Source organism: Eleutherodactylus coqui, chromosome 13 (assembly GCF_035609145.1).
Source record: "Eleutherodactylus coqui strain aEleCoq1 chromosome 13, aEleCoq1.hap1, whole genome shotgun sequence".
Taxonomy (NCBI): Eukaryota; Metazoa; Chordata; class Amphibia; order Anura; family Eleutherodactylidae; genus Eleutherodactylus; species Eleutherodactylus coqui.
This window is the reverse complement of record NC_089849.1, coordinates 56,018,417-56,043,348: the sequence shown is the minus strand read 5'-3', so window position 1 is coordinate 56,043,348 and position 24,932 is coordinate 56,018,417. Positions and strand designations below refer to the sequence as shown.

Genomic DNA, 24,932 nt, shown 5'->3' with positions numbered 1-24,932 from the left:
GGAGACCCGCACTACAATGGTGCATGCTGCGGGTGTATTCCCACACACGCAATACGCGCCTCAAGGGGAAAATGACATCCGCAGGTATTTAACTACCTGCGGGTGTCCAATGCATCCCTATGGGGCGCGGATCACGCCTGTAAAACACGGACATGTGAACACACCAATGCACTGCTTGTAACTCGCTTGTGTGAAGGCTCCCTTTGTGTGATTCACACTAAACGTCATGTACTCGCGGGAACACTCTGGCCTGGATCCCGGGCACAGCCGCTGGACAGCTTTTTGGACAGTTTCTAGTCTTGCGCATGCGCAGAACCAAATTTTGGCCCGCTGATGAGCCACGCCCCCTCCCAAGCCACGCCCCTTTTTTTTTACCATGGCCGGTATTTTTTCGTGACAAAGGTGGCAACTCCAGCAGTGATTGGTTGCCATGGGCAACAAAGACAGATTCCAGTTTACACAGCTTTCATAAGAGTGTGGTGCCAGCCTACTTTTCCAGGGCCAATCCTATAGATAGACCTGCAGTCCTATGTAAAACCACAGATAATATATTGTGATGGCGGAATGAGCGGTACCAAATAGACTCATGTCTGCTTGGCGCATAGTGATACTGTTGTAATTGGTTTCCTTGCTGAGCAACATGGCCGTGTGGGGTAGATGATCGCCAGAGTAATGCCCCTTTTACACGGACCGAAAATCCTCAGATTCTCGTTTGCTCGAGCGACCGAGCTGGTGACGTCATCACCCACCCGCCTACGCTGGGGCACCCTGTTTAAACTGCGCGATTTTGGTTAGTAGCTCAGTTGTTGGTTCGCGTTTAAGCTGGACGATTATGCTCCGTTTCGTTTGTCTGAGCGATTTTCTGAATCGTTCCGTGTAAACGCAGCATAAGGGTATGTTCACACTTTACTATCAGCGCCCCTCTGTGCGCTTTGTGGATATGGCTTCTTCACACTGGTGATTGCAATTTTGCCTCAATTTTTTTTTTGCGCAAGAGTCAGTTGGACTTTCTAATGTTAAAAATGCATCGCGCAAAAATCGCACTGATTTCATAACATATATACGAAGGTTTCCTGCGTTTTTACGTATGCCCATTAATTTCAATGGGCGTCTGTGATGCTTAATATGCCCCCGGAATAGAACATGCTGGGGTTTTTGTTTTTCACGTGATCGCCCATCATGTGAAAAAATTCACTCATGTGCATGAACCTATTGAAATCAGAATTGCGCACATAATACTTGGCGCAAATACCCTTGGGTGAACAAGCCCTAGATTGAGTATCCTACTAAAATTACAACTTCACGAGCAGATCTGTTTTAGTGTTGGCCATACATAGACTGTGAAGGCTCATTTACACACAAAGGCAATCTTTCAAATGATTGAAAGATTGACAGTTTTAGCTATCATTTTGTACTATATCAGCTTCATTTGCGTGCAAATGAGCCTCCAGAGCTGCCTGCAGAACTCAGCAGGTGGTCCTAGCTCTGCAATCAGCTCCTTTGTTCTCACATGGGCTGTCAGGGGCTGCAGGCATGAATACAATGTAATCGGCTGCTCCAGTGAAGAACACATCCTGCGGTGAAGAGCACAGCGTGCGGTCCCTGTTATCTACTCTCACCTTAAAATCATCGTTCAGCCGAAGAGTAAACGATGGGAGCATTTATATGCAACGATTATCGCTCATATGCCATCGTTTTAATGAATTTTGAGCAATAATCGTTGCATGTAAATGGGCCTTAAGTGTATGATATATACCCCCAGGATGTCAGTATTTATACTATGCTGTCTTTATTACCTGCAGTCACTGGAGACAAGAGGGTGCCTTCAATGCCTGGGTCTCCCATGGAAGTGAAGATTCATTCTCGATCCTCACCACCTACCATGGCACCTCTGCCACCTATCAACCCAAGTGGCCCACGGCCTGTATCCTTCCCACCCTCATCACGTATGTATCATGACTACAAAATGGATTATATTAGGTTTCACTCCTTGATTTGTAAGTTGCATATAGCAGTGATGTCCAATATGGCTGACCTTACATCTCGCACAACCAGTCCTGTGCTTTTCCGGATACCTGTTAGGTAGATTTGGTTGCTGTTCAGACTTCGGTTAGGCGCCTCAAGCCAGGGTTCCCATCGGTCACGGCGGAAAAAAATAGTGTAGCGTTTGACATTATTTTTTTAGGGTAAAATAATGGACACCATGACCGAAACCTGATAAGCCCATTACGGATAATGAGTTCTGTCAGGCGCTGTTGGGATCTGTCAAATGTTGGACCTACAACGTTTTTGTCTTCATTTTTCTGTTCCTGTGACAGAACACAAAAACTTAAATAATGATATAACATGAACGGAAAGTTACATTATCGTATAACCCCCCTATTGGCAGTTGTAAATGTAGCCATATTGGTCATCACGCATTTTTCCCATGAGATGGCCAAATAGAAATTTGACAAATACTTGCCTTGCATTTTTTTTTTTCTAGGAACCCCCAATCAATAACTAAAACAGGGGACCTTAACCCTTTCCAATCCAATTTGTACCCTGGTTTTCCTAGGGGGACTTACTCTTTTTCTGCCGTTATACAACGGCGCTATCTGCTGGCTAAAGCCAGTACTGCATGAGGTGACACGTTGGATAGGCTCCGACAGCAGAGAGGCTGGCAATATACAGTAAGAGAACCCCGACGGACGTCTTCCAACATCGGAGCTGTACAGCCTTAAATCATAATGTCTTCAGACGTCAGACAGTGGATGGGAAAGGGTTAATCCCCCATCACCTCCACCAGCATGACCACAAGTTGGAGTTTGTATGGGACGGCAGTGAAGCATACACTTAAAGCGTCTCATCCACGGTCGTACTAGTAAAACGCTTTGGGTCCCCCCGCAGCATTTTACCAGTATTTGTAAAAATAGAGTCGCACTTCGGTTATGTTTTTTTTCCTAATTTTCCACTCTTTTTAATACCGTAGTGGGTTGCATATGAAATTGCTGCCCATATGCAATGTATTGCCTATGGACAGCGTTTGCATACACTGCCAGTGCCTATACAAAAGTAGAGCATGCTGCAACCCATTCCTCATGTGTAGCTACACGCTCATGTGCATGGATCTATGAAAGCCCATGTACTTTCATTGACCCCATTCACTGTGTATCACCAGCCGAGCATGTAATACACGGTGAAAAAACGGCTGTAGACATGAGCCCTAAGGTGAGGGAGAGCGCTCAGCTATTTGCAATGAGTTGTATGAAGTAATGCACATGCTTGACTGTTGCACCATGTAATCTCTTCCTTACTGCCCACATGCTGATTGGGGAAGACTGGAGTATCCCATTCTAGAGATCGTGAGGGTCTGAGTGGATGCTGGCTTGATTACCCGGGTGAAGCCACATAATACCACTGGCCACACGTCACCCTATGCCCACTGGCAGTGACAAATGGCTAAATGATTTTGCGGTAAAGCTCTATGGCCATTAACTGTCGTAGCTGGGGGTTTGGCAACATGCCGCCAATGTTACCCTAAGACTCCCTTCAGATATAGCCAATTTTTTTTTTTTTTTAAACCCATAAAAATAGTGTGTTTTTTGGATGATGCCTCTGGTCTTCGCAGGTACTATTTTCGTCACACCCAGAATTCTTTTTCCAGGTGTCTTATACATCTACCTGGAGTTGCTGAGGATTTTGATTGTTCAGCGCTATTCAGTTTTGTCATAAATGGATCAATTGAACCAGGGGCTTCCCCTTTCCTGCTCCCATAATGGAGCAGGAAAACAAAATCTTTTAATGCAGGAGGTGCACACCCTACAGCCAAATACTGCCCCCCTGTGGTACCCCACTAGTAATGGTGACCTAATCAGAGTATTTACCTCTGCTTTCTATCACTGAGCCAGTTACTTACCTGCTTACACACACTCTCACCTAGACCAAGTGTTCTCAGTTTATATACCAACTTATTATGCCGCACAGTATCAAACGCTTTTGAAAAAGTCCAGATACACAAGATCCAATGACTCTCCCAGATCCAGTCTAGAACTTACCTCCTCGGAGAAGTTGATCAGATTTGTATATTTAAGGACTCTACAGTGACGGAGTCTGTTCAACGGTATTGTTGAATAGCAAATATGGTGCTGATATTCAGAAAGGGGTCAAAAAGTGAACCTGGAGACTACAGGCCGGTGAGTCTAACTTCTATTGTGAGCACCATGCTTGAAGGGTTTCTAAGAGATGCTCAAGGACCTTAAAGAAAATGGCTGTATAACTCCGTATCAGCATGGGTTTATGAGGGGTCGCTCCTGTCAAACCAACCTGATCAGCTTCTACAAGGAGATAAGTTCTAGACTGGACCGAGGAGAGTCACTGGATCTTGTATATCTGGACGTTTCCTAAAATCAGGAAAATTGGCTTCTACCTCATTGTTGTTTTTGCCTTCCTCTGGATCAACATTGGGGGTTAATAGGCCGAACTAGATGAACATATGTCTTTTTTTCAGCCTTTACACACTGTTACTATCTTACAAATGGAAATACAGATGACAGTAGTAAGACAACGGTGCCATATATTTCCTTTTGACATTCCCTAATTTTATGCTGCTGACATCATAGGACTCCTCCCTTATCACTCTTAATCGTTGTCTCTTTTATTACTCTGCAGTGTCTAATGGAATGAACCATTCACCTCCCTCCCTGAATGGGGCTCCATCTCCACCACAGCGCTCCAGCAATGGTCCTTCTTCATCTTCCTCTTCATCTCTTGCCAATCAGCAGCTCCCTGCCACTTGTGGAGTACGGCAGCTCAGCAAACTGAAGAGGTTCCTCACCACACTACAGCAGTTTGGCAATGATATCTCTCCAGAGATTGGGGAGAAGGTCCGAACCCTCGTTCTTGCTCTAGTGGTAAGTTGAGGGAAGCGAAGACCATGCTTGCTTAGTGACTGGCCTATTTTACGCAATTAGGACCAGGCATTACTTTGTTTTACATCATTACGTTTCAAGAGCCAAAAATTCTTTATTTTTTTTGTCTTTATAGACATGTTTTTTTGTGGGATAAGTTGCATATTTTAACAGTATCAGATTGGGGTACATAGGTATAATGTACTGTGTTTAACTTCTATTGATTTTTTTTTTTTTGCGGGGGAATAGAAAAAGCTGAAATTCCAACAGTTTTTTTTTTTTCAGTTTTTTTTCTAACTGGGTCCACTGCACGTTAAAACATGAAATGTCATCTTTATTCTGCGGGTCATATCTGTTCATCTTGTGTGATAACGGATATAGTATGGGTTATACGTAGGGATGAGCGAGCATACTCGGAAAAGCACTACTCGCTCGAGTAATGTGCTTTATCCGAGTATCGCTGTGCTCGTCCCTGAAGATTCAGGTGCCGGCACGGAGCGGGGAGCTGCAGGGGAGAGCGGGGAGGAACGGAGGTAAGATCTTTCTCTCCCTCTCTCCCGCCCGCTCTCCCCTGCTCCCCGCTGCGACTCGCCTGTCAGCCGCAGCGGCACCCGAATCTTCAGACCCGAGCACAGCGATACTCGGATAAAGCACATTACTCGAGCGAGTAGTGCTTTTCTGAGTATGCTCACTCATCCCTAGTTATACGTAATATGCTTCTTTTTTTAGAAGGCAGGATCTTATAGGTTGGCATGGTGGGCAGATCTGAAAGACTTAATTAGGCCTCCGGCTGCCATGAAAACCCATTGGCACTCTGTGATCATTGGATGACCGGGGAAGGCCCTTTCCCCATCACCCCTTACATGTTGCATTCACTATTGATTGTGGCATGTAATGGTTTAAACTCTTGGAAGCAGAAGTCTCTCCACTCCTGGCCATTAGAGCAGGAGCCAGGCTGTCAGTAGACACCAGAACCTCGGCTCTTGTTGCCATGGGACTCCCATGACTAACTTAGACTTGCCGTGTTTGTACAGTGGCCCCCTTAGTGATCATTGTAAAAACACACATGGCTGGTCACTATGGGGTTAATAATTAAAGGTAATACCATAGGCCAGTAGTCCACAACTTGTCATACCACAGCTGTTGGAAAACTACAACTCCCAGCATGCCCTGACAGCCTTGAAGTTGTCATTTCACAACATATTGTACAATAAATCAGGTAAAGACAAATCATGATCAGTCCACTGATTGGTAGTAATGTAGAAACTAAGCAAGAAGTCCGAAAACCGCTGTGGGGATATTAACAGATAATAGGAAATCACTGAGCTCCATTACGGGCTGAGGTCTGACCTGAAGTATAATCCTGTGATCCCATCAGCCTGTGTGGTCATTTTAATGTCTTGTATCTTCTACAGAATTCCACTGTAACTATAGAAGAATTTCACTGCAAGCTCCAAGAGGCCACCAACTTCCCTCTCCGACCGTTTGTCATCCCTTTCCTCAAGGTGAAAATTATAGCTATATCCTCAGCTGAATGGCAGTACTTTGTAGGGTTAAATTTAATCTGGACGCTGATTTTTATTTTCAGGCCAACTTGCCGATTCTCCAGAGGGAGTTACTGCACTGTGCGCGCGCTGCCAAGCAAACTCCTTCACAGTACTTGGCGCAACATGAACACATCCTCCTCAATACCAACACGTCTCCATCTGACTCCTCCGAGCTGCTCATGGAAGTCAATGGCAATGGAAAGCGACACAGCCCAGAAAGGTAAAGGGTTAAGAGCATGCACAACCCAATGCCAGAGGACTGTCAAGACTATAGAGCTAGTGAAAGAATATTGCAAGTCAAAGCCTTGTCTTGTTTGCAGGAGAGAAGATAATGGCTTTGAAAGAGAGCCTTTACCTCCAGAGCCACCAGTCAAGAGGGTCTGCACCATCAGCCCTGCCCCCCGACACAGTCCGGCTCTTTCTTTGCCCCTCTTGAACCCTTCCAGCCAGTTTCACCCCACGCCTCCACCTCTGCAGCATTACTCGTTGGATGATATGCCAGGATCACAATTATACCGGGATCCACTGGGCAAGATTATGGAATGCAGGGAGGGGAGAGAGCGCCACCATGCTGTAACAGCAGGTGAGAACTACATGTCCTTCCAAAGAGAAATCCCTGAAAAGTGTGATCTAATTTCTTCAGTCACTTATAGTATAATCTTATTTTTCTGTTCATAGGGATCAATGGTAGCTTAAACAATGGTTACCAAGAAGAACTTGTAGATCACCGGCTGACGGAGAGAGAATGGGCAGAGGAATGGAAACATCTGGATCATGTAAGGGCACTTAATTTATTCTCTTTTCACCTGTAGGCGATTCTAAAATTATCTTCATTCCTGCATTTTATGTTTATAAGAATACTTCAACTACTACAGTATGATGTTAGTGCGATACTGGTTCTCATTGAAGAGATTCAGGTGTAGAGGCGTATTTTTCTGGCAATGATCCATGGGAAAAAAAAGTATGCAAATAAGCCTCTCTTAAAGAAGGAAGAACATTTTCTTGTACCAGCCAAACCAGGGACTCCCATGGGAAAGCACAACTATTTCAGGGTTTATTGGTTGGGTGGCTGGTCAAGATGCCTTAGATGCTGCTGGGAAAGAGTTTTTTTCTTCCTTTTGGTGAAAAGCTAATTTGCATATTTTTAAGGCAATGCACCATGGAGAACAAGTAAGTACCTATACTTGTGCTATGTCTCTTCAATAAAAAAGGCTATGCCCTCTGTAAGTAAGAACTGACTTTTGTTTATGGTTTCAGCACTTAATAGCTAATTATCTTCAAACACGGAGCAGGGGTTTATGGGAGATCAAACAACATTATATACAAATCAGCATTGCGTATTGTTTAGGGCTCATTCACACGACGCACATATTACACCTATGATGTATGGGCAGGTGACACATGGTCAGGGCGGTCAATGAAAGTAAATGAACTTTCATTGATCCATTCACATTAGCATGCAAACACTGCATGTAGATATGCTCAAGAGATAGATTGCAGCATGCTCTATGTCACCGCCTACCACACAGCCTGAGCCATATTCTTTTTTACGGGCAGCGTATACAACGCTGTACATACACAATACAGTGCGTACAGGCAGCGATGCATACCAATCTCTCCTATGAGACAGAGTAGGAAGTTTATTAAAAAAAAGGCAGTCACACTGAGCATGACCGCGTGCGTGAGATACGCTTTCACATGCAGTGCACTCGCTGCCATACGTGGTTTTTGCTGGCTCACACAGAACGGTAAAACACTGCGATGACGTCACTTGCCCGTTCAAACAGTAAATCAGCTGATCTAAAAGAGCAATCAGTCCTCTATTAGTCATGGTATAGGTACAGTACCTATTTATCGGCCTCCTGCACACGAGCGGATTTGCATTGCGAAAACTGGAGCGGGAGTCCACCTCTGTATTCTGCAGCAAATCCAGCCCATAGCATGCTATGGCAAAACGCAATTTCCTGCCCATGAGTGGAAATCAATTGCGATTTTCCTTTCGTGGGGGAGAAATCACAGCATGCTGCGATTTTGTGCGGGCTGCGCACGGCTGGCTTCCATTGAAGTCAACGGAAGCCGTTTGTCTCGCAGCTATTCTGCAATCATCATTGCAGAACGGTCGCGGCAGCCACGTCATTGCAATAGCGACAGCACCAAGTCCTTTGTACTACGTACCGTATGTACCGGCCGACACATCAGCAGCAGAGAAGAAGACACTAACAGGTAAGCAGGGGTCACCGGCCAGGCACCAGGTTGAACTCCGCTGCGGGAATCCTGAATGCGAGTCCAACCCGCCCGTGTGCAGACGGCCTAATCACTCAAAAGAGCAAATTCTAACATCTGATCAGTGTAAACAATGGCCGCTAACAGGGTGTAAACAATGGCCGCTAACAGGGTGTAAACAATGGCCGCTAACCAGCAAAAAGTCGCTCAATAGTTATTACTCGTTTAACTTCAGCTTACCAAAAAATAGTCGGCGGTTGGTGAAAAGTCGTCTGGCGTAAAGTTAAAGTCCTTCATATTTGAACAACCTGTGAATGAATGACGTCTCACTAAACTAATGAACAATAAGCAAACAACTGTCATTCGTACGCTTCAGCGACTTTTCTGAGCCATTATCTGGACAATAGTCGCTCCATGTAAAAGTAACTTAAATGAGTTATTTGACCTATTTAACTGTTATGCAAACATGTTACCCATGTGCTAAAATAACAAACCAGCTTATGTAACTCCCAGCTGCCCGCTGTGTCCAGAACTGTAGGTGCCTGGTAGAGATCTTGCTACCCCACCAGGACAGTAGCAGGGAACAGAGTAATGTAGGCACACTGAAGTACCTCCAACAGCGCTAATCAATGCTCATTTGTAAGAGCTGAAGAGCGGACTCCTTACCGCTGGCCAGTGTCACAGCTGGGGTGGGGAGAGAAAAGGCTCCACCTTATGAGGAGGTCAACAGTGACAGCAGTTAGTGCATCACCATTGGGAAGATCTGGGCCCAGGCACTGGCGTAACTATAGAGAATGCGGGCCTAGGGCACCCGGACCTAGGACCCTTAGCGGGTCCATAAGGCCTCTCTTCTCTATATAGGGTGCCCGGTACTATGAATAAAGCATTACAGTTGGGGGCCCTGTTACAGGTTTTGCACCGGAGCCCAGAAGCTTCAAGTTACGCCTGCCCAGGTAGGGAAAGTGTATGGGAATAGTCCGCCTCCTGCCCGAAGACTGCCCGCTATAACAGCATCTGAGCTGCGCCACAGAGAGGAATGTGACTCGGCTGCAAGAGCAAGGCAGCAGAAGGGGAGGCAGCAGAGTGAGCTAGAAAGCAATAAGGGTCCTTTGTAGACAAGCCGATTCTCGTTTGACCGAGCGAGTGACGTCCCCTCTAGCTCATTTGCTCTCGTGCAATCTGTTGGCTCGTTCAAATGAGAATCCTTCAGTCTTTCACATTCACTGTATAAGGGAATGTGAAAGATTGAGTGATTGCTGCTTAAACCGAATGGGAAGCAATTGTTGAGGCGTTATTACGCTATGTCTAAGTAGGAGAACCCTCTTCACGGGGGGAAATGATGTGGCTGCTGTTCAGTAAATTTATTTTTGATAAAATGATGCCCTTCCTATGTCTATTACCGCCGTCACGTTTCACCATCACACGACTACTGACCGAACCTAAATAAGTCTTTGCTTAGTTTACTTTATTTAATGGGCTTGTACCAAGATGACAAGTTATCCACAGTATTCCCCATCGATCTCAGGAACGAGGTATGTCTCCCTCTGCCTGTCACTGCAGTGGATGCCTCTCCCCTCCGCAGTGACGTCACAGTGAATGGCGCACTTGGCACGTATGCGCTGTCTGTGCTCCATTCATGTCAATTTGACGGAAACATCTAAGTGCTTGATGCGCCGCTGTTTCAGGCAGCCCCGTTGAAAGTGAATAGAGTGTCGTCGGGTTTGCGCGAGCAGTGCGTTATTTGGTGTCATCCTCACCACGGGGGCGGCAGTGAGCAGGAGGGGAGACATGGGACCTCCATTCTCTTGATCGGTGGAGGTCACCCTCTAATCAGCAAGTTATACCCTATGTACTGTGGATGGAGGATAACTTGTAATCTTGGTATAACCCCTTTAATTACTCGTACTTTATGTATTATGTACTGATTATTCTGGTTTTTTTATGTTCTGTAAAATCCACATTAAAGGGGTATTCTGGTTTTGCAGTGAATTCTCAAAAATGGCAGATATATTTGCACCATGTTTATGCACAACTGGCTATGGGTATAAATCATGCCGCCATTACCTTCTTATCCTGTCCTCCGATTCACCATTTTCCAAGATGGCCGCTGCATCCCTGCCGACATGCAGCTTGAAACTACATTTTGCACTATTCCCCGCTCTGCACTTCCTACCTACACGTACCCCAGTAAGCCCCACCCTGTTATGAGTCAGCAATCCAGTCCCGATAGCGGAACATAAAAAAACCGTCCCTGGCCAATCCCACCGAGCATGCCTGTCCTGTAGCGCTGAAATACCTACAGGTCGTATCCACCGCAACCTGGGAATAAACACTTCTGAAGTGCTGGGAGAAGATGATGGTTCATAGAACCATAGGCACAAGATCCAAAGCAGAACCACAATGCAAAGTTTAATAACTTTTGATAACCATTCGACATCAACTTTATACAACCGGAGTACCCCTTTAATTATACCGTTATCGGGTTTACCATCTTTATTCATAACCGCCTTTGAATCCACTGTAAAACACCCCAAATCTCGGTTTAAGGCATCTTTACCAGCTAAGCAGTACCCTCCTCTGTAGTGGTAAGGGGTAATAAACCTCATGCAGTCTCTGGTAGGAGAAAGTTTTCTTACTTCTTGAGAAGGGGTCATTTGCAAACTGCTTAAGCGCCCAGCACAGGAGCGATAATCTTTCATTGAATGGAGGCGGAGTGCGCCACAGATATTTCCCAGCTGCCTGCCTCCATTCAGATTGAATAAGCAAACAATTGTCACTCGTCGTTGGTTGTGTTCAAACTGAACAATTATTATTCTGTCACGCACAATCCAGCGATTAACTGAACAATAATCGTTCCATGCCAAATGGCCCTAAGGCTTTATTCAGACGGGTAAGTCACATTGGACAGCAGACGGATAATTTTCTATAGTACTTATCTCTTATCTTTTGCGTACGTAGAATTGAGAAATGCATATTTAAAGCAATGCTTTCCCCAGTATAAGACATGCACTGTCGCATTTATTGACTTTGCTGAACATTTACAGCGCCCTCTAGTGTTCAAGAAAGCATATTGAATATTTTTGCTTCTGTAATTTTTGCACAGGCCTTGAATTGCATCATGGAGATGGTGGAAAAGACAAAACGCTCTATGGCGGTACTGCGCAGGTGTCAAGAAGTGGACAGGGATGAGCTAAATTACTGGAAGAGACGTTACAGTGAGTCCTCCGAGCTTAGGAAAGGAAGTGAGCACTTAAGCAGACAGCACAGTCCAACTTCTACCGACTCGGGCACCAGCGGTGAGAAAAACGTTCTAACACACATTTCAATGGTATATAGTTGTATAATGATAATGCTGAACTGGTTGTAGTCAGTGGAATGTTTTTGCACCTTGTATTTTGCATTGGATTGGAATATGAAAGTCATTGGACACAGTCATACTTGGAAGAGAGAGGGCCCCATAGCAAAGACCAAACTGGGCCCCCGTTATTGCGCAGAACAGAAGAGAGATGGTGTTTAATTCCCTGTAGATAGTCTTTCCATGGTCTTTTACAATTATGTACCCAATAGTTTGCTAACAACGTATAAGCCTGGAGAAGGAAGTCCTACATGTGTTCTTGCCCTCAATAGCAAAGGGGATGGAACCATCCACATGGTCTGTCTTCATAGTATGTACACCCTTTAGAGGCAGCCATGCTAATGAGAACTCAACCTACCAATTTCGAGCTTGATCACAGAAAGTGTTTAATGAAGCTTTGTTCACAATTGCATTGGAGTACATAGCAATATTCTTACGGTCAAAATTATCTGCTGGAACCCTCATAGATCCAAATTAATGGGATTTTTCAGGCAAAAACATCATTGAGGCCTTCACTCTCATTAAAATCAATGAGTCCACGTCCGACCCCGAATTTGGTACTGGAAGTGCCGAAAGTGTAACCAAAGACTTCAGCTCCCATTATTTCAGTGGGAGTGAAGCCCTCTGTGATGCTTCTGCCTCCGACCACGATGACAATGTCCAGCTTTTCTGCACTGACAACAGGCAGTGTGATTATCTGATCACCAGGGATCTTGAGTGGCGATCAACTATTGACGTGTCCTGAGAATAGATCATCAATAGGATTTGCCTGGAAAACGCCTCTAAAGCGGTTGTCCAGTTAGTGGACCGACACTTTTCAATAGGACGCCCCTGTGTGAAAATAAAAAAACGAAGAGATACCTTTCCCTCCACAGCTGCTGAGATCCAGCACTGCAGCTCGCTACATACATGAACGACTGCCTGTTTATACGGGCCGATCTGTGGTTCAGTTTTCTGCATGCAGAAACTAAACTACAGACGAGAAACAAACTAATTCTCATTCGTCGTTCCCTTGGGGCATGCATTTACACTAGACGATTTATCGGCCCGTCTAAAAGCGCCCTAATGCAGTGCTACTCGCTCCACAAGACAACATGGGTCTCTGTCGCATAACAATGGGAAAGGAGAGGTATAGTATAGGCATGGATTTGCTTTGCAAACAAAGATTTAAGTAGGAGACTGTCCGCATCTGCTACAGGCTCAGCGTTGGCTAACTAGTCCAATTTGGGATCAGCAGCTACAGCGATTGCAGAAGAAGGTTTGTCCTGAATTTGGTGCGACAGTATTGTCTCAGTATCTATATTCTCTTGTCCTTGAGATCACCCCAACGAGCATCCTCAAAAAAGGAGGCAGCTTGGTACGTGACATGCCTCCAAGCTCTACAATCGGAGGCTGGAGTAGACCACTCGTTGTAATAAGTATGACAGGCTTCAAGGGGCCTCTTCAGAGAATTGCTATACCACTTTTTTTGGCCCCTGTGTTTGGTGACCAGTTCTGAACTCGCTATAATATTAGGCAAATGATGATTCTCCATCCTGGAAATGGGTCCTGCCCAGCGTAATTGCATCTTCAACAGCATGGCTTCAATACCTATGGGTTTCCACCTGTTTGAGAATTTCAGCGTTGATAATGAATAGAGATGAGCGAGCATGCTCGGATAAGTCAGTTACTCGAGCGAGCCTCGCTCTTCTTGAGTAACTGCATTCTTGTCCGAGCGTGCTCGGGGGGCGACGGGGGATAGCAGGGGAGAGAGTAAGAGAGATCTCTCTCTCTACCCCCCGCCACCCCCCGAGCACACTCGGACAAGAATTAAGTTACTCAGGAAGAGCGAGGCTCGCTCGAGTAACTGACTTATCCGAGCATGCTCGCTCATCTCTAATAATGAAGTTCTACTAATAAATGCTAAGAATGGGACCATGGTAGCGTTGATAGAAGCACTCAGGGAATTGTAGATGGTGACGATAGAAGACCCAAATACACAGTTAAAAATCATAAGGATGTTTTTCTGAAACCTTATCGGTATAGAAAAACATAGTATGGAATAAGTACATCAGTCCTATGAGGGACACCTCGACTCCTTATGTGCCCTTTAAGAAAAAAAACAGGAGCACATTTAATAGGCAACAACACAAGAACAAGGATATCTCTTCATATCAAATAAATGCAAAGCTCAAGGTGGCTTCACATCTGCGCTCTGGGTTCTGCTTTCCCGCTCCATTCGGGGAGCTGGAAAGGGGAATCCCCGAAGCCAAATGGCTCCATCTCCGACCAGTGCCGAGTATAACTATAGCGGTGTCCATTCGGTTTCCGCCCAGCTTTTGGACTGTAGAAAAGGCGCTGCATGCGGCACTTTTTCTTGCAGTGTTTGAGCTGGACCTGCGAAGAAACCACCAACAAGAGGTTCCATCGCAGATGTGATACTTTCCCTTTCCCACAGCTAGCCATTAAATATATGAGAGGAGCATGAAGATCATATTCCACCCCCAACCCCTATTGAGGCCAATAAATTACAAAGTATGTGGATTGCAATGAACACGACAATTGTAAAGGGTCATGGAATGACTTCCTATACTTTTCTCCTTGCAGAATCTCAGAGGGACTTTGGAAACCGAACTGGAGGAAACTATGTTACTGATGAAATCTGGAGGAAAGCAGGTATTACGCATCATCTACTGTACTGCCATTTGTGTTTTCAGTAGAAATGGTATTTTTGAGTGAAATATTTTTAATTATATATATATATATATATATATATATATATATATACATATATGTTAATTTTACCATTTAAGATATTAATACAGTAAATGGAACTGTTGCCTTTAATTCTCCTCTTACTTGCACAGAAGAAGCGGTTAATGAAGTGAAGCGACAGGCCATGTCTGAGGTACAAAAGGCTGTCTCCGAGGCTGAACAGAAAGCGTTTGAGATGATTGCATCGGAGAGGGCCAGAATGGAACAAACTATTGCTGACGCTAAAAGAAGGGCGACTGAAGACGCGTTCCTTGTAGTGAATGAGCAGGAAGAGTCAACCGAGGTATGGAATGGACAATATAGATCCTGATCCATTAAAGGAGTTATACCAAGATCACAAGTTATGCCCTATCCATAGGCTAGGGGATGACTTACTGATTGGTGGGGGTCTCACTTCTGAGACTTCTACCAATCCCAAGAACGTGGGTCTACTTTGCCCCATCCTCCTCACTGCGGGTTTACTGTATGCTCTGCAGAGAGGAGGAGCCTGAATGGAGCAACAGTCGCATAAGTGCATGGATGCTTCATTCACTTTCTCAAGATCGGTGAGGTTCTCGGTGAGTTATTCCCTATCCACAGAATAGAGGATAAATTGTGAGCCTGGTACAACCCTTTAACTGAAGAGATCTGTGGGGGTCTCCACTACCTGTACACTCTGATTGACCAGCCAGTCCTCTTATAGAGCTTTCCATTCTTGCACATTTATGGATTATCCATAAGCTATTTCTCTGATAGTTAAGGGTCTGACTTCTAAAATTGCACATGTAAGAACAGGGATTCCCCCACCCCTTTCTTCTAGACAAAATGATCTGATTGGTCATTTTCACTTGTTTTATGGCACAACTAAATACGGTGGGGATGGTTTAATAGCCAAGTTCAGCTCTCTTGTATTGTACCTAATCCTTGTATGTTTATAATCTTACAATACTTTTTTGCAGAGCTGCTGGAACTGCGGTCGTAAAGCCAGTGAGACCTGCAGCGGGTGTAACATTGCTCGATACTGCGGTTCATTCTGCCAGCACAAAGACTGGGAAAAGCACCATCGCATCTGCGGACAAACCCTACATGGCCCTACCAAGGCACTAACTCCTGTCCGCTCCTTAGTACCCAAACCCTCAGACCCCATTTTGCTTAGTCCTGGTGTTGAAAGGTCATCCAGTGCCACTTCACGTTCCTCCACTCCTGCATCTGTCACCGCTGTCGAAAGCTTGTGAATGGGGAAACATGGTCTACAATGTCCTGTGTCATCTGTTACGACTTCCACCTACAAGGACTTTGGATTATACTATAAGAATATATATAAAAACGTTCCTCTGAAGCCCTGCCGAATTTGATATATTCTTTAGTTTCGTGTACATGGTGGACCAAACCATTCAAAGAGTTGCAACATGGAAGAACTGCTGTCACAACCAAATATCACTCACATAGTTCTCTGCCATTGATACCACTTCAGCCGGCATGTACTGCCTCCAATTTTGGTTCTGAAGATAGAAATCCATGATTTATAAGCTAAGAACTTCTTGGCCTGGCTGAGACTCAAAGACTTATAAACTGAGCTACACCAAAATGGCAGCACAAGAAATCACATTGTTACTGTGCATGTTCTTTTTTATGTCCCCTTCTTGTACATAGGTCTTCATTTTTATAATTGACTTTAAATGTGTATCTATGGAAAATGGCTGCTAAGCCCCTTCACTTAGGAATATAACTGAGAAGAGTAGATCGGAAGTAATGGAAAAAGGGCCGGCTCAGGTAGAAAGTGATCCTTCTAATAGGTAAAAGGTGACGCTAATAAGGGACATTGGCCTCGTGAGACAGAGGTTGTCCTAAAGAACCAGCCCAGTCCTAGAAATAGGGATGTAACAGGAAAATTAAATGTGCTGCACGGTTACTATGCAAAATAGCTCGTATACATGTTTCAAACTGGGATTTGACAGACTTTAGCTTTACCGATCCTCTAAATACGTCCAGATTTGGCAAGCACGTTTCTCATTGTGTAACTAGTCATCATTTGTAAATACACGCTGTAGTAATGGGGCTTTTCCTTTTCACTGCTCCAGTGCATCAAAAAATCTGTAAATAGTCTTGATTACCTTTTCCCATTTCATGTATACAGCTCTTGTGCAGACCGATGTGTCTCCACAGTTAGGGCACACAGACCTATGTGTCTCCACAGTTAGGGCACACAGACCTATGTGTCTCCACAGTTAGGGCACACAGACCTATGTGTCTCCACAGTTAGGGCACACAGACCTATGTGTCTCCACAGTTAGGGCACACAGACCTATGTGTCTCCACAGTTAGGGCACACAGACCTATGTGTCTCCACAGTTAGGGCACACAGACCTATGTGTCTCCACAGTTAGGGCACACAGAGCTATGTGCCTCCACAGTTAGGGCACACAGAGCTATGTGCCTCCACAGTTAGGGCACACAGAGCTATGTGCCTCCACAGTTAGGGCACACAGAGCTATGTGCCTCCACAGTTAGGGCACACAGACCTATGTGCCTCCACAGTTAGGGCACACAGAGCTATGTGCCTCCACAGTTAGGGCACACAGAGCTATGTGCCTCCACAGTTAGGGCACACAGAGCTATGTGCCTCCACAGTTAGGGCACACAGAGCTATGTGCCTCCACAGTTAGGGCACACAGAGCTATGTGCCTCCACAGTTAGGGCACACAGAGCTATGTGCCTCCACAGTTAGGGCACACAGAGCTATGTGCCTCCACAGTTAGGGCACACAGAGCTATGTGCCTCCACAGTTAGGGCACACAGAGCTATGTGCCTCCACAGTTAGGGCACACAGAGCTATGTGCCTCCACAGTTAGGGCACACAGGGCTATGTGTCTCCACAGTTAGGGCACACAGGGCTATGTGTCTCCACAGTTAGGGCACACAGGGCTATGTGTCTCCACAGTTAGGGCACACAGAGCTATGTGTCTCCACAGTTAGGGCGCACAGAGCTATGTGTCTCCACAGTTAGGGCGCACAGAGCTATGTGTCTCCACAGTTAGGGCGCACAGAGCTATGTGTCTCCACAGTTAGGGCGCACAGGCCTATGTGTCTCCACAGTTAGGGCGCACAGGCCTATGTGTCTCCACAGTTAGGGCGCACAGGCCTATGTGTCTCCACAGTTAGGGCGCACAGGCCTATGTGTCTCCACAGTTAGGGCGCACAGGCCTATGTGTCTCCACAGTTAGGGCGCACAGGCCTATGTGTCTCCACAGTTAGGGCGCACAGGCCTATGTGTCTCCACAGTTAGGGCACACAGGCCTATGTGTCTCCACAGTTAGGGCACACAGGCCTATGTGTCTCCACAGTTAGGGCACACAGGCCTATGTGTCTCCACAGTTAGGGCACACAGGCCTATGTGTCTCCACAGTTAGGGCACACAGGCCTATGTGTCTCCACAGTTAGGGCACACAGGCTGTAAATGCTATGGAATTTCCACAGTGAATTCTGCTGCAGATGCTCTGCAGTATTTACAGTACAAGCCATTTCAGATATCTCTGTTTTTGAAAAACTCTGCAGATTCTAAGTTTGTAGCAGGTCTATTTATGCTGTGGAATTCAAATCTTGAAATACAAGGCTTAAATCCCACAGCCAGAATATTCTGCTGTCAAAATCTATACCAAAATTTCCATGTCTAAATTCAGATTTTGCTACGTAATTGCCGGCAAAATAAAGCCATTTTCGAATCTACATGTTAGATCCCGATACATATTCTTCAGCACGGCGGAATATTCGGCGGCAGATTGTGGAATATTCTGGTGCGAGTGAAAAGCTCCCTAAAAGGCCCCTATTTTGCTCTTTTACCAACCACCTTCAAAGGAATACATAAAAGTATTTTTTAGCTTTTCCTCCTCCCCTTTTAGACTGTATTTACACAGCCGATATTCTAACATGAGTTTTGTGCATTGTGAGATGCAGAAAACTCGGGCTCAAACAGATCCCATTAATTGCAATGGGTCTATTTACACGCTGCAAATTTTTTGAAAAATCGCTCATGTCCTATTTGCATACGAGTCTCACACGAGAGTAAAACATGTGGATATTTGATCTCCTTCACACCGCACAGAACACGGGCATGGTGTCCATGTTCTATGCGATGCGAGTCGTGCCTGAGCATCTCGGGCAATTAAAAAAGAAAAATATATTTTAAAAAAAACTTATGTTTTCCAAGAGATCAGCCATATTATCTCACTGTAATACCCACAATCCTGTGCGTGACTACAGAAGGAGCCTCCCCTCACAGCTCTTCCATGGTAACTTATTATGTCTAAGCCCCGCCCCTTTGTATGAGCCCCTCACATTAGCTGTCTACAACCCCTAAAATGGAAGTGGTGACCAGGAAATTACCTCCTGAGATAAATAGCTATGGAGACAAGCTGTATACGCAAAACAGGAGATTTTATCTTAAGGACTTTTTGCATGTGTTCTTAAAATATTTTTAGATGCTGAAGAAAGAAACAAAATGTCCAAAGTGGCAAAAATTGGGGCAGGTTTAATATTTATTACAGTAAAGGAAAAAAAAAACATTAAAATCAATTGTGCCAAATGTATTAAAAGGTGTTCTCCTCTTAATAAATTTGGCGCATTTTGGACTGTCCTAACGTCAGAAAATTAAATCCATGCCTATTATGAGCAGTCGTAGATTTGCGGCATTTTCTGGCTGTGGGCTTAATAAATCTGTCTAAAAGGCGTTGTCCATGCCCCCTCCAGTAAACCACATCCACTTTTCAAATTTTGGCGAGCCAAGCACAAAAATTTCCATTTTTAAGCAATTTTGGCACTTTGTGCAACTCTTTGCACAAGTCGGACTTTTTTGGGCTCAGTTTATGCCAGACAGGGCACATTCCCTGGGTTCTGTTTGCCAGGTAGGGCCAACAAGCCCCTTTCCAGGACAGGGCAGCAAATGTTTTTTTTCCCGTTGAGCCTAGCTTAAACTCTGCCCATTGCTCAGAATGACCATCAACTGTTCTGTCGTAACATTTTAATGTAGCAGAGCCGGATTTGTTATTTCATGCTCTCTGGTCTCATTGTTAATGCATTGAGTTGGTTTACAGAAGCTGAGGCACATGATAAACTCTCTGCTCCATCTGTACAAGATCTACAATCAGCAGTTGGGCTTGCAGCCTTTCCGGTCCGGTTACATCATGATGTGTGTATTCCGCAGCCCTTGACCATCCCCTATATCCTGCATCACTCCTACTCTGTCAGTAGTAATGGAGAATACCCTCTACACCCAAAGACAATGCACCACCAAATGCAAACCTCGCTGTGTCTGTCTTGGAGTTGTCTATTTTTTCTACACAAATGTCTGTCTTATTTAAATGAGTTTTTGGTTTGCTTCACAGCTGCATCCCTTAAAGAAGCCCGAATTTTCTATATTATCAGATATTTCATAAATAAGCTATGTAAATGTGTATTCTGGTTGGAGAAGCTGGGCGTTTATTACCAAGTTTATTCAATAAATTCTGTTTTATCAATGTCTACGGAAAGATCGCTGTTTATACTCATTGCGGCTTTTAATAAAAAGGCACGTCCGTATGTGAACACGTGCCTTTTGAAGGCAGTCATTAAGGGGCCTTATTTGGATGCATGCACCTTTTTACGGTACTTTATCAAAAGCCTGGCATGGGTTTCCAGTGCCGGGGGAGCTGGTGCGAGCTGTAGGGTTACAACTTGGCACCCATCGGACCACCGTGATGTGATCTCGGGAGTCCGATGGGTTTCTAAGGCACCTGGATGGTTGAACATGGCCTTTGGCCCTGCAAGCTACAGTGGCCTACAGTTCGTCCCGCAAAAAACAAGGTCTCCTAGAGCTCCGTTAATAGAAAAATACAAATTTTATGGCTCTTGCATGCGGCAACACAAATGCAAAAAAACGTGTTTTTACTGTACAGACATAGCAAAACCTAAACAAAACTATATAAAATTGGTATAGCTGGAATCTCGCTGACCCAGGGAATAACGTTACCACATCATTTATTTATTCTGCACACTCAACACCATAGAAATGAAATTTTAAAAAAATGGTGGAATTATATTAGATGTACCCACAAATGATGCCTTTAAAAAATACAACTTGTCGCACAAAAAACAAGACTTGGTATGGCTGTGTTGGAGGAAGAATGTGTCAGCAAATTTCCCAAAATGCAAATAATCACAGAAATTCTGTGCGGCTGCTGCTTACATGGGGCTGGTGCTTACTATGTGGGGTAGTGTAATGGCCCAGAGTTAGTGGGGACCCTCCATAATCTTTTATGTTTGTTTCGTGTCAATGTCTTGTTTGTAGAATGCATCTGAAGTATGTGTATTGGATGTTTGCAGAACTGTAAGAGTTGATGTCTGGTATGTTCTGTCATTTTTGGAAAATGTATTGTTTGTGGTCACGTGATGGTGTTACATTTATGTGTTTTCAAAGGATGCAATGCAGGTCAGTCAGTAAGTCAGTCAGTTACACAGACACTACAGAGAGGCAAGTGAGTGGAGCATGGAAGAGGCTGATCGATTGCCTGATGCTCAGCCTGGGCCTAACCAACCCAGGAATCCTCTGTACTACTGCTTAGGCGATTTCTTTCTCTCAGTACTATCAGCGAGAAGAGAACAGAACAAGTGTGAGTGTTTTTGCCGGTGGAAGAAGTGATTGCCAGGAGTGTAAGGACCTGCAGATAACTTGGACTGTAGATTGATCCAATACCCTGTGAGTCCCACCGAGATAGAAAGTCTTGTATTCTGTAATTACTGCTATTGTTATCAACATTAATGAGAATTTAGGCAAATGGACAAGATCGACCGTTCCTGGTTTTGTGCCAAAATATATCCTTCTGGTGTTGGACTATTTTATTCTTCTACAAGATCCACTCCAGAAGAAGGAACGGTGGCGTCACGAGTGACAATTGGACTTAAAGGGGTTGTCCCGCGAAAGCAAGTGGGTCTATACACTTCTGTATGGCCATATTAATGCACTTTGTAATGTACATTGTGCATTAATTATGAGCCATACAGAAGTTATCAGAAATTTTTCACTTACCTGTTCCGTTGCTAGCGTCCTCGTTTCCATGGAGCCGTCTAATTTTCAGCGTCTAATCGCCAAATTAGACGCGCTTGCGCAGTCCGGGTCTTCTTCTTTTCTCAATGGGGCTCCGTGTAGCTCCGTGTAGCTCTGCCCCATCACGTGCCGATTCCAGCCAATCAGGAGGCTGGAATCGGCAATGGACCGCACAGAAGCCCTGCGGTCCACCGAGGGAGAAGATCCCGGCGGCCATCTTCAGCCGGTAAGTAAGAAGTCACCGGAGCGCGGGAATTCAGGTAAGCGCTGTCCGGTGTTCTTGTTTAACCCCTGCATCGGGTTTGTCTCGCGCCGAACGGGGGGGCTGTAGAAAAAAAAAAAACCCGTTTCGGCGCGGGACAACCCCTTTAAGATAACGCCCGGTTACGATCCCTGTGATCTCCCCCTGCGGAGGATCAAAAAGTCGTATGTATTCCTAAATGGTACCATCGTAAACTACAGGACATCTTGCAAAAAATGAGGCCTTGCGTGCAGAAAATGGCGGCAGAAAATAATTTTTAAAAATTATATGCTTTTGAAAAAATAAATAAAAGTAGTACAGCAAAAAAACCTTTATATGTTTGGTATCGTAGCAATTGTACTGATCCATAGAATAAAGTTTTCATGTCCTTTTTGTTGCAGTTTGTAGAAACAAGACACGTTGAAAGATGGCAGAATGTTGTTGTTTTTTTATTTTACTCCACTTTTTTACGTTTTTCAGTACAGCATATGGTACATTAAATGGTACCAATTCAAAATGCAAATCGTCCCGCAAAAAGCAAGCCATCATGCAATGTCGATGGATAAATAAAGGAGTTGCAATTTTTTTTAAAAGGGCTGAGGAAAAAACAAAAATGGGGGGAAAAAAAGGGACGCGTCATTAAGGGGTTAAGCTTAGTATAAGTGGATACTGTGGACCATGAACTGTCCTTTTCTCTGTTCTGTCCAGTCCGGAAGCTAGGAGATGCTTTAGAATTTGGAAGCTTGTAGGAAGCTCTAGTTAGTGATGTCTATGGGACATTGCTAACTGTAATGTCATTTTCATGCAAAACTCGGCATGCAGTTACATCTCAGGCAGATATGCAAATGATTAGAGTTGTGGCGTGATTAGATGAATGGGCTTGCCACTGGAGGCCCTAAAAGTGGTTCCACGCTTAGCCTATAAAAGGCTCTCAGAGGCTCCCTGTGTGCAGTGACGTTTTTTTTTGCTCGTGTGGAGCTTGTTGACCACTAGACGTCTCCATGATGCAATCAAAGAGATTTCGCCCAGTTAACAGAGTTTGAGAGGGGCGCATTATTGGAAAGTACGAAGCTGGATGGTCATATTGACGAATTGCCCGCCGCCTGGGCCGTTCTTACCAGACTGTTAGGAGGTGTTGGGGCCATTGAATGTGTGAGGGCAAACAAGGCGACCGGGCTCAGGATGCCCTCATCAGCCCATAAGTAGAGAGGATCGTCCGACAAGCACGAGTAGTGCCAACTGTTTCGTTGTCCGCCATCCAAAGACAGGTGGCCCCATCGTTACAGGCCTCCATGTTTGTCGGAACCATTTCCAGGTGCTTGTTTGAAGGACATTTGATCTCACAGAGCCAATTGCAGGTACTGCCTTTGACACCCACCCACCATCGCCTCTATTTGCAGTGGTGTAGTGAATGACTAAACTGGATGCTACAGAGTGCAACTGGGGTGGCTTCAGTGATAAACCCAGGTTTAGTTTGGGCACTGATGTCGGCCGTGTTCCTGTCTGAATACCATGGGGTGAGCGCCTCAATCCTGCATTTTTGACAATGAGTGTATTTGGGCACTCTGTACTGTCTGTGATAGTATACCGTAAATGAGTGCTGTATGGCACAGTCTGGAAACTGCATGACACTCTAAGAGCAACGCGTGCTCTATTATCTATCTGGGACTTTATAGAATTATGGATGTTAATCAAGAGCATACATGCCATAAAGGCAGATCGTGCGACTCTTATGGGGAAAGGCGGCCCTATCTCTGACTGCACCATCCCTTTTGCTAATAAGCATATAGAACACATGTAGAACTCCTGTACAAAGAGGAAGTGCACTGTTAGCAACCAATTAGGTACAGAACTGGCCCAATGGTCATTTAAAGGGCATAGAATGGGAAACAAAAAACAGGCCCTCCTGTCCTGTGTTGCAAAATCGGACACCATAATTGGGGGCTCGTTTAGATTTTTGCTATGGGGTCCCATTTCTTCTGTGTACGCCACTGATTGTTAATTCATATATCAATATCAGGATTTCTAAAGTGCGGCCTGAAAAATGAAAAAAGTCTAAAAACTTTCTCTGCAGCACATTGTTGACCGTCTTTATGCACTTGTAACCTTGCCTGCCACTAGATGTCCCTCTGAGCTTTACTTTCACTAATGCCTAAAAGGCTTAGAAATATTGTATATCTGTCCCTCAATACTTTTACATAATGTTTAATACGTTTTGCATTTACTTTTTTATTCTTTATAGACTTTGCAAGGGTTTCCAATGACGGAAGTATATAAGGTTGTCCCCCAGCCGGTAAACCACCGGCCTGGCTGGTAATTTATCCAGGACACCATTGCTGGTAGTTATTGTTTCCCGGCCATGTTAATAGCCGGTAAAAAAATTATTGCTTCCTTTGAGCACCTCTTCCCCCGGCATCTGCACGCTCCTGCACATCGTAGATGCTGGGGGGTGGGGGGAGTTTGGGTCTTCTCGGAGTACAGCTGGAACAGAGATTAAGTGAAAGCATTGCCAGGTTACTTGTTGGGGCCACAGAGATGGGTCTGCTATTACTGTCGGCATCACAGAGAGGGGGGTCACCATTACTATTTGGGCCAAACAAGAGAGGTCCACACTTACTACTTGGGATCATAGAGGGGGCAGTAGTTCTATGGGGCGATTACTGACACATTTAATAGGGGTAGCAGCAGGATGGGAAGTTGCGAATCATGGCTGTAAAAAGACTTTATGGCGGTGGGCCAAATAAACTAAAGCGGACGTCTCAAGTCCAGGGGAAGGTCACCTATGATCACTGTAGGTAACTGCACTATAATCACTATCACGGAGTAGCAATGCAATCTGACAGTTATATGATGACGATCAGGGGTG

The 24,932-nt window shown here is 44.9% G+C and overlaps 1 protein-coding gene across 2 annotated transcripts in view; it reads left to right on the top strand.

The window, feature by feature from the left end:
• Window positions 1-20,264, top strand: part of CBFA2T2 (CBFA2/RUNX1 partner transcriptional co-repressor 2) — a 48,871-nt gene extending 28,607 nt beyond the window's left edge. Inside the window, exons 2-11 of one of the 2 annotated variants that reach the window (XM_066587756.1) lie at window positions 1,803-1,946; window positions 4,651-4,892; window positions 6,305-6,394; window positions 6,478-6,656; window positions 6,757-7,019; window positions 7,115-7,212; window positions 11,763-11,955; window positions 14,601-14,669; window positions 14,864-15,051; window positions 15,707-20,264. In XM_066587756.1, coding sequence (XP_066443853.1) covers window positions 1,803-1,946; window positions 4,651-4,892; window positions 6,305-6,394; window positions 6,478-6,656; window positions 6,757-7,019; window positions 7,115-7,212; window positions 11,763-11,955; window positions 14,601-14,669; window positions 14,864-15,051; window positions 15,707-15,982 — 1,742 coding nt within the window. In that variant the 3' untranslated portion in view covers window positions 15,983-20,264. Of the gene's footprint in view, window positions 1-1,802; window positions 1,947-4,650; window positions 4,893-6,304; window positions 6,395-6,477; window positions 6,657-6,756; window positions 7,020-7,114; window positions 7,213-11,762; window positions 11,956-14,600; window positions 14,670-14,860; window positions 15,052-15,706 lie in introns of both variants that reach the window. The other variant, XM_066587755.1, reaches the window with a different exon arrangement.
• The last annotated feature ends 4,668 nt before the right edge of the window (window positions 20,265-24,932 follow it).